The following is a 14,536-nucleotide window of genomic DNA, read 5'->3' on the forward strand; positions in this document are numbered from 1 at the left end:
CAATTGGATTCTTCGAAATTAGTTTACTTTGTAGTTTTTTTCATGCGATTTTAGGGTTTTCAGCTCGTTTTGCTCACTGATCAGACATTTCCATTCACTCAGGCGATAGCTGTTTGTACAAACTTTTTCCAAAGATCTCTGAATAGCTATAAATTTTAAATAAAATAAGCCCAAACACACGGCAATGGATCCAAAACACCAGGGTTTAATCATTTCGAACTTCCTAATTGCAAAATCTTTTCTCAAATCGTTGATACTTCAACTCGTGCTGCTCAAATTTGCCGAAATTTTGTGTCTGTGACACAATATTGATTTCAATTCATTCCTATCTATTCATTATTATAGACCCAGTAACTTTGTTGGAAGTTTAAACGGTTCATCTGTTTTCCAAACTTCTCATTCCATCGTGTTCGACCGATTCATCCTTAACGTTGTTACGAGCAAGCAAGTAGGACAACCTCGTTTCGAGAAAGACTCTTCCCGGGTTGAATTAACGACTTCGAGCGAAAAGCGAGGTCCCCAACTGACCTTGAATGACCTCCGGCAAGCTTCGGGATCCAAAACGACTCCCACAGGACTCTTAATCACTCTAAACAGCTTCTCAGACTCCCACCAGGAGCGCCAACTTTTCTCATGGCTCTTGGCTTTTACCCCATTATGATTTTCCCCTGACTATTCAATGACCGTCACATACTTCGGTGGTGTTTCCACCCACCTGACACCGAGTGCTAAAACTTTGTACGTGTACCGATAAATGAACCTTTGCCCCGATCTTGCATGGATGAAACCACGAGTTTCGATACCATCAAGAGTCAATTCGCAAGCGAGACAAACCCCTCGTCTGGATGTAATTAGCATGGGTCTCTCGTGACAATGGGTACCATGTAGGAAACACACATACCCACCAATTCTTGGATACGACGAGAGAACTTTTCGAGACAATGACACCTGCTACGGCCGGAATCATTACTCGGCAGCGTCATTGTCATTTGGAAATTACACTACCCTTAGTTCCATTCGCCTCGAAACAGAGAAATAGATAGAAAGAGAGAGAGAGAGAGAGAGAGAGAGGTGAAGCAAATGGGGGTCGCATCCTGCAGGGACTCTACTTTTCCTGCAAGTTTCGGGGCGCGTCTGCAAGGAATATTCTAATTTCCGTTTTCAATGTTTGATAAGCCTCCTGTGACGGCTTTTGGCAGTCTACCAAGTTTATTTATGCTCCCCTTCCTGCAGACTTCTGCGACGAATTAGAGCACACCAGACTCTGGTCGAACGGTTCGTACGGGATCGTCAAACGGGCATACATTCTGAACGATTCCGAGATGCTGACCCTTCTTATCGAGCATATCAAATTAGGGAAGATGACAGAAGCAGGGAATCAAGATGTTCTTACATGGCTCGCACGGAATCGTCAATTCGCCGCGTAGTTTTCCCCGCTCACCGTCAATGCCGCAGTGAGAACGGAATAATGTCCATTGTGATTCTTCCCTCCGGGGTGTTTGAGGATGATTCAAAGACATATCGAGTCATCGATGCAGATCCAATGCTCAAAGAGTCTTTCGACTGAAAAGAATAACAGAATGAGGATGAAGAGGAAAGGAAAAGAAAAAATAACCTTTTCCCATTTATTCTCCGGTCGTGGGCATTGAATTTTCATGAAAGGTGTCACCGGCACGCTGGGCTCTATTTTACCTGAATTTTTCAGAAAACCGTATAGGAAAGAAATGGATTAAAAAAACATTACCCACCATTTTGCCTAAGGTAGACACAGTGAACACAAGTCGAAGGCCCACCTACAGGTTCGGTTTCTTACACTCCTGGGGTAGCCAGCGGCTCGAATCCCCGTCCCTGGGGGTTTTTCACGCCCCTGCACATATGTTTACAGTCGTATAAATACGTCAGCCTGTTTTATTCAAGCTTAGATGGCTCTGCACCGCCTTCCGAGATTTTCCCAAGATCATGAAAACGCTGCAGCTCTACTACTGTAATATATATATTTTAAATAAAACAAGATCACATTGGAGGAACAAATTTGCTGGCGTTGAAAAAATAGTATAAACTCGCTATTTTTAGGCTGAGCGTAAGCTCGCGATATGAGTCGTAATCGAATATTGCAAATACGCGAGGCGAAAATACCGTTGACTCTTTGTTACACATGATTCTTTATACTATAGCAAAAGTATGTTACCCGTAACTTCACGGTGAACGAAATTGAGGTTAGTTTGCAACTGCGCATGCGCGGATTATGTTCAGAAAAGACGACTTTCAACTCGTAGGATTTAAAAATCTCTTTATTCTACTCTGCGTATGCGCAGTCGTTAGTCACTCCCGCGATCGCTAAGACAGTTACTTTACCTACCGAACACAAGCAAGAAAAACGACATAAAGATGCTTCCGTTTCTATAGGAATAATATTTTCCCACTGAAAATACTTCGAAGCTTCGAGAAGCTTCCTTACTGAACTTTAGTTTCTCAGCTATATTTCGGTTCGAGATCTGTATGACTCTATAACACACGTACCGTGGGAATTGGATTGTACGACGGGATGCAGCACATGCATTTGAATTCTTCCGTTACCTGCGGATAAACGGAACACTGTATAAGGCACACAAAACTACTTGGCGGTAGCTTTCGACGTGCGGTGGAGAATTTCTAAAAGTCTGAAGCACACGGCTATGTGTTAAATCGAGGAAATTTGAAAAAGGATATGGCAAGTAAGAAAAACAAAAAATGAAGATGAACGAAAAAAACGAATGCAATAAAACATTGGGACGGAGCCAACTGGCTTTTATCCAACCAATCCGTTCTCAGACTTTTATATATATGTATATATATATATATATATATTATGTATAATATTCAACACGGACCTGCAGCTATATATATACATATATATATACGTGTTCAGGGTAAATATTATACGAGCACGAGTATAACGTTGCGATGATAATTTTCTTTCCAAAATCCTTGGAGTTTCCAATTTCTGCGAAAGTGTAGAAAGTTTTAGCTACTTGAAGATGCACGTAAAACGTGATAAATTTTTTTCTCGATTCACTGCTGCAGTGCGGACGAGGGCTTTGACGGTACTTATCCGACGAACGTTGTCGTCAAGAGCAACGGCACCTGCCTCTACGTACCTCCAGGTATATTTAAAAGTACCTGCAAGATAGACATCACGTGGTTTCCCTTCGACGATCAACGATGCGAGATGAAATTTGGCTCATGGACCTACGACGGTTTCCAGGTAAGAATTTCGAACTTCAAGTCAAGGATTTATTCCTTTTTCTTTTAGGTTCATAAATATTTTAGACACGTTTTTATTAGACTCCCATTCATTTTTTTTTTTTTTTTTTTTTTCTTTTTCCTTTTCCAATTCTCGACTAGATTGTGATAGTGTCGATGCGGAGAAGTTTATACTTCCGAAAGTATACTCCAATCAAACTCTCCTTTCTTTGGTGGAGAATTTTTACATCCCTGGCAACTTTTTGTCGGCGCTAAAACTGCTTACCGAAGCTCCACCGAAAGAGAGGATAAGAAAAGAGTCGAAACTGTGAAAAAGGTTCGAAGTCAGCCGTAACAGCCGTTGAATTTTTCTTTTCTTTTATCGTTTTTGTGATACCCAACTAAAACTCCGTTCAGATTCCAGTTTCTCGATCCGATATAAATTTTTGATTGTTCGGTAGAAGTATTAAAAGCCAATTTATGGACACCCAAGGTGTGTCTGTGTGTGTGTGTGTGTGCAAAGCTTGCCAGTTGTTATTCAATTGGGATCGAAGGAACTGGGTCAACGAATAAATGATATTTGAACTGACGTCCTGGACAAACTTACAAGGTGGAATGAGAAAATTGTTTTCTTAGTCTTTGCTTCTCACTCTCACGCCTTTTCTTTTTCAACACCCGTCTCCTTCACCGACTAGCTCAAGCTAGCTACCGAGTCGATTATTACTTCGCCCGGTAGCTAGGAGCGACTCCTCGATTAGTGAATACCTTCACACCCGCCTACGCGAACTGGAAATGGACAAATTGAATTTCTTCGGGAAAGTTCAAGAACGGTGAGTGGGCCGATCAAATTCCCATTAAACTCAGTCAGCCGGTCAATTTCGCTAATGCACCGCCTATGATGGGGCGATTCATTGAGAAGGAAAGCCAGCATGACCTTTCTACATAAATGTATCCAAAGTAAAAACATACTTAAAGAAAAGTTCCACCACCCCTCTAAGTTTTTTTCTCATACTCTTTCCACGGTACACGTTTTCTTCTGATCCTCCATCCGTTACTCCGCTTCATTCTTCAGTGGGTTACATTGAATGCGTTGTGTCCTGCTGCGGCTAAGCCGAGAAAAATAAGCTGCGATAAATCCGTTTATATCGTGTTCGTCCAAGCACTGGAACGACGCTCAATCATTTCTTGGACTTTCAGCTGGACCTGCAAATCCAGGACGAGGCTGGGGGTGACATAAGCAGCTTCATCACGAACGGGGAATGGGACCTTCTCGGTGGGTACATCAGATCCCTCTTCAACTTAGTTTTTATCCTTGTTGACCGTGGCATTAATGGCCTTCAGCCATCGCTCCCAACTTCTGGAATACTTGTCCCTATGGTACCAGCAACCTGCACGCACGTTCTGCTGAGAATGGGCGTATAAAGTATAACACTGACGTGTAGCATCATCCACTGGGGGGCCTAGAGGGACTGACACCAGTCGTAACTTCTCGACGGGATACGCGACCCTCTTGGCTTTTCCCGGGCTTACGTCGTCTGAATATATTTCTTCACGGTACCGCGTGCATATACCTATCTACCTTGTGCCGCCACTTTTCTCTCCCGATTTCACTTTTGCCCCGACGCCATCTTTCCCACCCTCCTATCCTATCAGCCTGCGAAAGTAGACCGATAGACCAACTGCTCCGCGGTCATTCGTCTTCGTCCGAGTCACCGAGAGACTAACACAACGCAAAAACTAAACGACATTTCCATGGATTTAATCAAAACGTCGCTCAAAAGAGATGACCGTACCTTATTCTCGTTCCTCTCATTCTTCTTTGTCTTTCTCCTTATCTTTCGCGTGGAAACGAGAATTGAGTCGGTCTCTTAGTCTCACGAAACGACAAACAATTTCAAGCCACCTTCGGGCGAATTTCTTCGTTTATTTTTTGACATTAGAGTACCTTTTGCGCGTGAAAAGAAAAACCGCGGCTGCTTTTTTACGTTACCAACGGTTTGTCCTGTAACAGAGAAACGATGTCGGTTTTTAGGTGTACCTGGAAAGAGGAATGAGATATACTACAACTGCTGCCCGGAGCCGTACATAGACATCACATTTGTTGTTATAATAAGGAGACGCACCCTCTACTACTTTTTCAATCTAATCGTGCCCTGCGTTCTGATCGCCAGCATGGCCGTTCTCGGCTTCACCCTGCCTCCCGACTCCGGGGAGAAACTTTCTCTGGGTGAGAATACGTTACATAATATTATGTCTACTGTAACGTTATTTTCTGCGGTTACTAATCACTCAGAGTCCATTAACCGTTATCCTATACCCAATCGATTTACAGGCGTCACCATTTTGCTGTCTCTCACCGTCTTCCTCAACATGGTAGCGGAAACAATGCCCGCCACTTCCGACGCTGTCCCCTTGTTAGGTCAGTGTAAATCACGTAATTCTACACCAAGTGGAGCCGAGTGGCACTCTGATTCATTATTTGTTTTCAGGGACATATTTCAACTGCATTATGTTCATGGTCGCCAGTAGCGTCGTGAGTACGATTCTGATCCTGAATTATCATCACCGGAACTCCGACACTCACGAGATGTCCGAATGGGTAAGTTAGAGAATCATTTATACAAATTATCCAACCCGTAGTAACCTTTCCTCTTAAACCATAAAACGTTGAAGAATATCTTTCCCCGTGATTGCTTGGAAATGAGCGATTTCAAAAATCAGACCCCTGATTCGATGCGAGGCTGATGGTCCGATGAAGACTCGGTTGAACCTAGTGATCTCGAATCAGGGTTGAGAACCAGTTCAAACCTGAAACTCCGAAGGTTTGAGAAACGGCCGGGGAATAACCCGGCAAATTCCCAGACCTTCGAATCCTCGACGGCGATAGCCATGCTCGATTATAGACCTCGCCACATGTCTAACCTCAAAAGGTGCGAGTCGTTTTCCTCTACTGGCTTCCCTGTGTACTGCGGATGTCGAGGCCCGCCGACAAGGAGGAAAAGGAGACCCAGAAGTCGCAGAAGCCCTCGCCGGTGATGGGCTCCAGCAAGGCCTACGGTGACCTCGAGCTCCACCAGCGGAGCAGCAAATCGCTTCTGGCTAACGTCCTCGACCTTGAGGACAACGCGCTCGCCTCTCACAATAACCTCCTGAACAACGTCTACAGCACGCCAGGCCCCCACCACCCGGGGCATCCTGCGCACATGGGGGGCACCATCGGATCCATGGGCTCCATGGGCTCCATGGGGTCCATGGGACACGGGCACAGCCACGGACATGTCCACACGACGCCTCATCACCATCATCATCACGCCCACGCGGCACCCCCGAGCTCGACGCCGCATCATCAGCATCCGACACCCTACACCAGTGCCGCTGCCCACCACCATCAGCATCCCCAGGACGCGGGGCCTCCCCAAGTCGAGACAATACTGCAGAGCGCCTGCTTCTGCGCGAGATACGAGCTTATTCTCATTCTCAAGGAAATGAAGGTACGCTTTAATTTTTTAGTGCAGCTGTTTATTTGTTGAACTAATTTTTTGGTAATAGCTGCAGAGTTTTCTGGTTCTTCATGGTCTCTCAAATACATCGAAGTTTAAAAAATGTATTAAATTCATTCGTTTATTTATTGCAAAAATAGCACATGTAAACAAATTGTGAAAATTTCTACTTTTCCATGAAAAAAGTATTTTCTGTTTATCTACCATGAAAATCCGAATAACAATTTTTATACAAATTTAATACATACCATAAAATTTTACAGAATTTTTTTTTTATTTTAATTTTTATTATTTTTGTCTCTCCGCCAAATTGGATCGACCATTTTGAATTTTTAAATTTCGAGTTCAGATTCGTCATCAGTGACCCCAGAAAACCATGTAACATAAAGTTTAACAAAATTAAATAACTTTTTGAATTCACGTCCGCCATATTGGATTTTCAAGTTTCGAGTTCAGATTCGTAATCAGCGACCCCAAAATCCAATGAACGCACAATTTCAAGTGAATCGCATGTAAGGAAAAATGTATGCACAAAAGGGTTGAAGTTGTCGCAGGCCACTGGCAACCCGCCAAAATGTATATACTCTCCTCCAAGGACTTGATACGGGTCTTTTATCACCCGTTACAGGCGTCAAACGGTGATACAAGTTATAGAGGTCGATGCTTTTTCGTTGGTTACTATTTTCTCGTCCATTTTCCGCGGGACATAACCTCCATGGTCGAAAAGCCAAAACAGCAAATAATGAAACGAGTGTTGAACTGATTTACCAATCTATTCCGTTTGGAGTGATAAAAAATCTTCCAAAGCATAAAGTGATTGCTGTAATATGACGTAATGAGAAATTCAAAGGGTGAAAAGTAGCAAGCTGCAGATATGGAATATTTCGTAACAGATCGATCGTCTATAAATACTACAACATGTTAGTAAAAAACTATTTCGATAGGCATGTAAAAAATAATGATCATCGATTTTTTTTCTTTAAAACAGCTAAAAAATTAATCTCGAAGTTATCTTACAATGGCCGGAAATATGATGTAAGCATGTAAAGATACTACCTTACCCAAAAACATTGATCTCTATCGCTTGTATCGCCATCTGATTGTAACACTAGTGATTCAATTTCAGAATAATTTCCTTGTTCATCGCTGAAAAAAAATCGTCATTGGGCCTCAGTATAGCCAATTTTTTGCACATTTTTTTCTGATTTCGTTTTTACAGATAGAAGAAAATAGCCGCGAACCAAGTTATTCTGTTTATTTCGATCACCGCACCCCGCCGCAACCTTCTTGCTTAAAGTAAAATTCAAATCAATCCAGTTAATTTATTCCAACTAATGAATTTTCGATACGAGCTCAATTCAAAATGCTCCGATTTCGCGAACAGAAATAACCGAAAAAAAAAAAAAAAATCATTTACATTCTCGTGAAATCGTAGAAAAGGAAGCTTATAAAAAATTCCTTCAATGCAGCTAAACGTAATTTAGACGTTTGCAAAGTTTCGCATAGACACAATTGAAATGAGAGAAGAAAACAACAAAATAATGCCGACAGAAGCTCAAAGGTATCGCAGCGTAGTTGTTTTTCGTCTTAAGGAATGCAGAATCCATAGGAAAACGAAGAAATTCAAAGATACTGAACTACTCCGAAACATATGTCCAATTATTCTCTGTGAAGTATCAATTTGCCGACGTCTGCAGTAAGGATGTAACATGTATATAACGTTCATAGCGAATACACCTAATGGAAACTAATACCCAGAGATATTCCTATCGGGTAAAATTTCATCAGGGTATATAATATTGTTCGTATACTTGAAGTCATACTTGATTCAAAGTTCAAACGTATCGATAGTCAAGTGATCTGTTATAAACTTATTTGGATTTTCGCTATCCAGCAACGTTTCCATCTCATTTATGTACCCATCGTTCCTCGATTACTCACACTCGGTTAACCGGCATGATGTGGCGTCTCTAAAAAACGAACGACACGGTCTCTGCTATTGGTAGGATAACGGATCATGAAGCACTCGGGTGCCCTGCAGCCTTACCTGGGCTGACGGCTAATCGCAGTACAAAAGAAATATCGAACCTCGGCTCTGTCGGAGTCGCTTTTTATGTGCCACCGTCAGCTCGGTTCACATTGCCAAGCCAAACAGAGAGTCCAATAATCCGCATGCGTTGCAGCCGGGACTGATAGTTTTTCACTCGTTAATATGGGCCACCACGGTGTCGAAACGTGGTTGATTCCGATTTCTGTTTTACTGGCCTCAATTTTTTTTTTCATTTTTTTTTTCTATCCTCCGACCCGTTTTCTCTCTGCTTCCCACTTCGCTGCGGTGCTCCGTTAACACTACCGGGTGTATGGGGCATTCCGTGCCAACTAGAACACCCACTGCGATATTGATAAAAATTCACTGGGTGCAAGCACGGATCGTTGCCATTATAATTGCAGGGTCTTCGAGACGGTTTTTTTTTTTCCTGAAAAAATGAAAATTAGAAATAGAATCGACGGAGAAAAAGTGACGATATATTGTGGGATGAAATACGCCGACACTGTAGACCGTGGAAACGTTATTTTTATTATGGGATAAAAATAATCCAAGAGAAGGAGGGAAAATAGGATAGCACGAAATTGGTTCTTCGTCATTTTTCACTCCCGGGTAAAACCGCATTTCGAGATAATACGATAACGCGAAGAAAAGAAAGGAAGATATAGCGTCAAAAACGTCCGCCTTACCGTAGCTCTCCATCATTTTATACGTATTTTCTACAACGGTGATAAATATATGCAAAAAAAAAAAATGTTTCGTTTTTCTTCTCTCTTCTTCTCTGTCCTCCATTCCTTCTTTCACTTTTTTCATTTCACTCCTTCTTACTTCCGGAAAATAGTGTATTAGCTGCACAGATAGCTGCTAGCTGACACAAATGACATCTGTGCACAAATCGCATAAGAAAATCCGAGATATGTACGAAGAGAATGTACATACAATACAGTATGGTGGCTGGTTGGCTCGCAAAAAAATCAGATGACACGGAAAGCCTTTACATGCCGTATATATGTATACACTTTTATGAATATTTCATCCGACCTTTCACGAACTTTCAGCTTTCTACCTTACAAGTTTGACGAGTACCAATATATTTTCGTTTGTCCTATGGTGAATATCATAATGTCATGTGACAGGGTTTTTGGAACGAGGCAAAGTTTTTTTTTTTTCTTTACGTCTTGCTTTTATGGCCATGATTCTTTCAAAGGTCAGTCAAGTTTCATTAAGTTTTAGGTTAGAATTTATTATAATCTGGATTGCTTCCCTCTGCTCTTGTTACAGGTAATAACGGATCAGCTGAAGAACGACGACTTGGAGAAGAAGGTGAGCAACGATTGGAAGTTCGCAGCGATGGTGATCGACAGGATGTGCCTAATAATATTTACCCTGTTCACGATCATCGCCACCATCACCGTCCTATTCTCAGCCCCTCATATAATCGTCACGTGATTCGGAGGGATTCACGATCGTCGTCGGTGTTGGATAATAATAATAATAATTAAAAACGAAACGGAGATATCGAAGGAATATCGTTACTACTGCCGCTGCTGCGATTCCACGAATGAATATTACATCCATTTGCAATTAGACCGCGGTAAATGGATCGTAAAATGCCCTGCGCGCCGTATTTGTTGTACATGAATTTTTTACGCTTGACAAAAGTGTCGTTTATTATTCGATTTTATCTCGCGATACCCCAACTTTAATACACTTAACACACACACACACACAGACACACACATACACACACACACCGTGCCCAAGCGTTGCAAATGCCGCATCGCAGGTTGTCGAACTTTCGCTTTTCGAATTCAATTTTTCCCCATGTAAAACGCATAGAAATACTGTAATATTACATCTAGATAAGAAAACAAGAGAAAGAAAACGATGCGATGAAACGGGCCAAAGAAAAGGGAATACGTTGAATTGACGACAGAGATAAAAATTCAAAAGGGAATTAGTAAAAGTGCAGCATGGAAGACCAACGATGACCGATTGGCTATCCGATTACGTATATCTGTTAAACAGAGAAAATATGATGAAAACGAAGAAACAGTGACAACCGAATCAGCATTAATGTTAGAATTTCATCGAAGACTTTAGCAATAACACACAAACACCCACACCCACCAACACACACACACACAGACACATTTTATATTAATATAATATGCAAATGTACACACGCACACTCGCCGAACACCCGACCATCGACGTAAGACTATAATGTCATCGCAATAATTTAAACGGCTCGATCAAATCGATCCGAAATCGACGTTTGAGCAATTGACACAGCTCTCCGATAAACAATTTATTCCTCGAGTCATCGAGCTGATGAGAACAGAGGAGACAGTGGGAGGTGGAGAAGGATAACGATATGGAAAAAGAATGGAGATAAGCGCACACATACACACACTTATTACTATATATTATACATATATATTCTCAACTACACAATGAACTGCCAAGGTGATTCAAATGCCAGTGAATTTTATTAATCCGTATATCACTAGTGAGTATTATTATTATCATTATTATTATTATTATTATTATTATCGTAATGATTAACCGAGGATTCTAATGAAATTAATCGAATTGCAACGGTGACGTGACTTGTAGGGCGCTGTTGGTATTGAACTAAGAGTTTTATCATTTTTCAACCAACACCTTAAGTGTATATACTGATCTGCACGGTTCACTGAAAATTGTTGATTATCGTAATTGAGGAAGAAATTTCACGCGTAGAATGTATTATCCAGTGTAAAAATTGCATTTTAAGCTCATGGACTACGTGTTCCGATACGGGTATAAATTGTTTCAGAGTCAGTAATATTCGTAAACGCATTTTATACGGTTATTTTCTTCGAATTGAACTTCATACATTTATGAGAGTTAATTTTAAACGAGGAAATAACCGTTGCACCAAATTTTATCTCATCCGGATACGTAGAGCCACGAGAAGCGGAAAAATGGCTGCCATAGTCAAAACTGAGTATCACCTCACGGCTTTGCCACACGTTTTCCATCGATCGAAACATAAATTGACAAAAATATAATCATGAGTCAATATTCCAGCGACGGCATGGTTAAGAAACCTCTTTACTTTCCGTTATTGAATAATTGCGACGTGACCATGAGCCTTAAAAAAATTCACTGTGAATCCTATAGTACCAACATAGTGTGTGTCTAACCAAAAAAAAAAAGAATACCGATTTCGTGACACATCGTCAGTGTTGTCCCCATGGGGAAGTAATTAACAATGCGTCGTCATGAGTAGCAATTGACTATGAGCTCATCATTTTCCGTTTCTTCTATCTTCATGACGTTTTATGAAATGCCCTACAATACCTCAGGATCAGGTTACTCATAGATGTGAATCGCGCGTTGGTATACGTATGTATAGTTCTTAAGGTCATTTTTATAATTTCATCAGGCTTATCCCCCAAATCGTCTTCAAAAATAATTAAAAAATAATTCAATTATTTTTTCAGTTTTTTTCTATATCGAACTCTAACCCGTGCCCACAAGATGGTGGATTTTACCATGTAACCCATTCACGTGCACGTTGAATCTACCGAACAGAATTCGTTACGAATCTGAACTCAAAACTTCAAAATTTAAAATGCCGGATCCAACATGGTGGACCAAAATCCTAAGTCACGTGACGTTGCATTTTGAATTTTGTAATTTCGAGTTCAGATTTGTAATCAGCGACCCAAGAAACCCCCTTATACCAAATTTCAACGCAATCTGTTCGGTAGATTTAATGTGCCCCTGAAAAAGGAGGTTAAATAAGGAAATCCAACATCTTGCGGGTGCGGGTTAGAGTTGAAATGAAAAGAAACAAACTGAAAAAGTGATGGAATTATTTTGTAATCATTTGAAACCGATTTTGGGGGTGAGCTGGTCGAAATTCGAAAATGGCCTTTTTTAACGACCACCCTAATATACATACCTAAATGAACTTTGGATATTTGATACAGTCTCAGCATACATCAGCACCACCGCTACGTGCGAATGTGTGTACAGCCGCGACAAGTAGTCGCGACAATGAGAGACGAAGAGACAAAGGGACGACGACGGACGTGATAAAAGAGACAAAACAAAAAGAGCTGGATACAAGATTGTACTTGAGATGGCGAATGAAGTTTCATCGCGAAAAGTGTCCCGCCTCGCCATTTGCAACTCTTTGTAAATCGATAGCACACTTATACGAACGATTAGACCGTTTCAAACATCGGGATCACAATGATATAAATAATTGCTGATCAATTGAGAAGAGAGTCTCTATGCTGCAGCTTTGTACGTGTGCAAAAGCGGTCGTATGGAAAAATTTTCTTTGAAAAAAGGCGTCGGGCAGAGAACAATTTGGGAAAGAACATAACGAGTCAGCTGTTATTTGTAGACAGTTTTCTCATTGATTTGACTCGTTATATTAGTTCTTATTGTTTCAAATTTTAATTTTCGATACGATTACCCGAGCGATTCCTTATTAATTATTTTACAGTTAATCTCTCTCACGGCGGATGCAGTGTTAATTGATAACTGACTACAAAAGATAAAACCGTTGCAAAAAATCGAACAAATAATCATTAACGAGGAAATGATTGGAAAGTAGGGAGAAACGAGTGAAAGAAAGGAAGAATTATAGTAAGGAGAGAACAAAAGGGAGAATTATGATGCGAAGATAGGGATTCTGAAAATTAATTTGTTATTGTTATTATTATTACTATTATTATTCCCATGATTTTGAATATTATTATTATTATTATCATCAATAATGTATGATAAAAAATATGAAACGTTTCTTGGCCATTGGCAATGACGCGACAACCAATCACGTTATAAACTTTTAAATATAATATAATAATATTCAAAGTTATACACATATACGTATATGCGTATATACCCATATATATTCTATTTATAAATATATATATATACATATATATATACATATATATACATATACAAGTGTATGTATATAACTATATAACGACGTTGTTAATAATATTAAAAAGAAATGATAAAAAAAAAAAAATTAAATAACGTAGATAATATATCGTATAAGTATCAAATATTTCAGATTGATTAAATGACAATTGCAATCTTTGATGATGCAAACTACGACGACGATGATGATGATGATGATGATGATGATGATGATGATGATGATGATTATGATAATGCTAATGATAATGATGTCGATGACGATGATGATTAATTAACTTGGTTTAAGGGCTTGAAAGAAAAAGAAAAAGAAAAAGAAAAAAATGTCGAGATCCAGTATAGACATTGTTGCCTAGATAGATACCTATTTACTACCTGTATATGCGTAATCGTATTATGTTTTATCACATCGGAGTGAGGCTAAAGAACGTTTGATATTATACACGCACACATTTCATATCTACATATATATCTACAGCGAAACTCAAAACTCGTTCTACACAAAAAGAACAAGAGAAAAGAGGATAATGAAAGATCTTTTCGATGTGCCAAATTCCTCGATGACATTAATTTGTCTAGATTAATAATTAATACAGAGAAAAAAACAAAATTTTATTAAAAGAAAAGAAATGCAGAATGAAAAGAAATATTTCGATGTAGAGAAAAAAAAAGAAAAAGAAATGTGAAATTATGACCACTGAATAAAACGACTAATAACAACAACAACAACAACAACAACAACAACAACAATAATAATAGTAATAATAATAATAATAATAATAATAGTAATAATAGTAATAATGATAATGATAGTGCT

General features: G+C 39.9%; 1 protein-coding gene across 3 annotated transcripts in view; it reads left to right on the forward strand.

The window, feature by feature from the left end:
- Positions 1–10,468, forward strand: part of LOC124411794 (acetylcholine receptor subunit alpha-type acr-16-like) — a 33,802-nt gene extending 23,334 nt beyond the window's left edge. For 2 of the 3 annotated variants that reach the window (XM_046891233.1, XM_046891234.1), the window contains 7 exons: positions 3,064–3,244; positions 4,420–4,495; positions 5,255–5,449; positions 5,555–5,641; positions 5,712–5,821; positions 6,153–6,713; positions 10,051–10,468. In XM_046891233.1, coding sequence (XP_046747189.1) covers positions 3,064–3,244; positions 4,420–4,495; positions 5,255–5,449; positions 5,555–5,641; positions 5,712–5,821; positions 6,153–6,713; positions 10,051–10,218 — 1,378 coding nt within the window. In that variant the 3' untranslated portion in view covers positions 10,219–10,468. Of the gene's footprint in view, positions 1–3,063; positions 3,245–4,419; positions 4,496–5,254; positions 5,642–5,711; positions 5,822–6,152; positions 6,714–10,050 lie in introns of all 3 variants that reach the window. The other variant, XM_046891232.1, reaches the window with a different exon arrangement.
- Positions 10,469–14,536: the final 4,068 nt, after the last annotated feature.

Source organism: Diprion similis, chromosome 10 (assembly GCF_021155765.1).
Source record: "Diprion similis isolate iyDipSimi1 chromosome 10, iyDipSimi1.1, whole genome shotgun sequence".
In the NCBI taxonomy this organism is placed as follows: domain Eukaryota; kingdom Metazoa; phylum Arthropoda; class Insecta; order Hymenoptera; family Diprionidae; genus Diprion; species Diprion similis.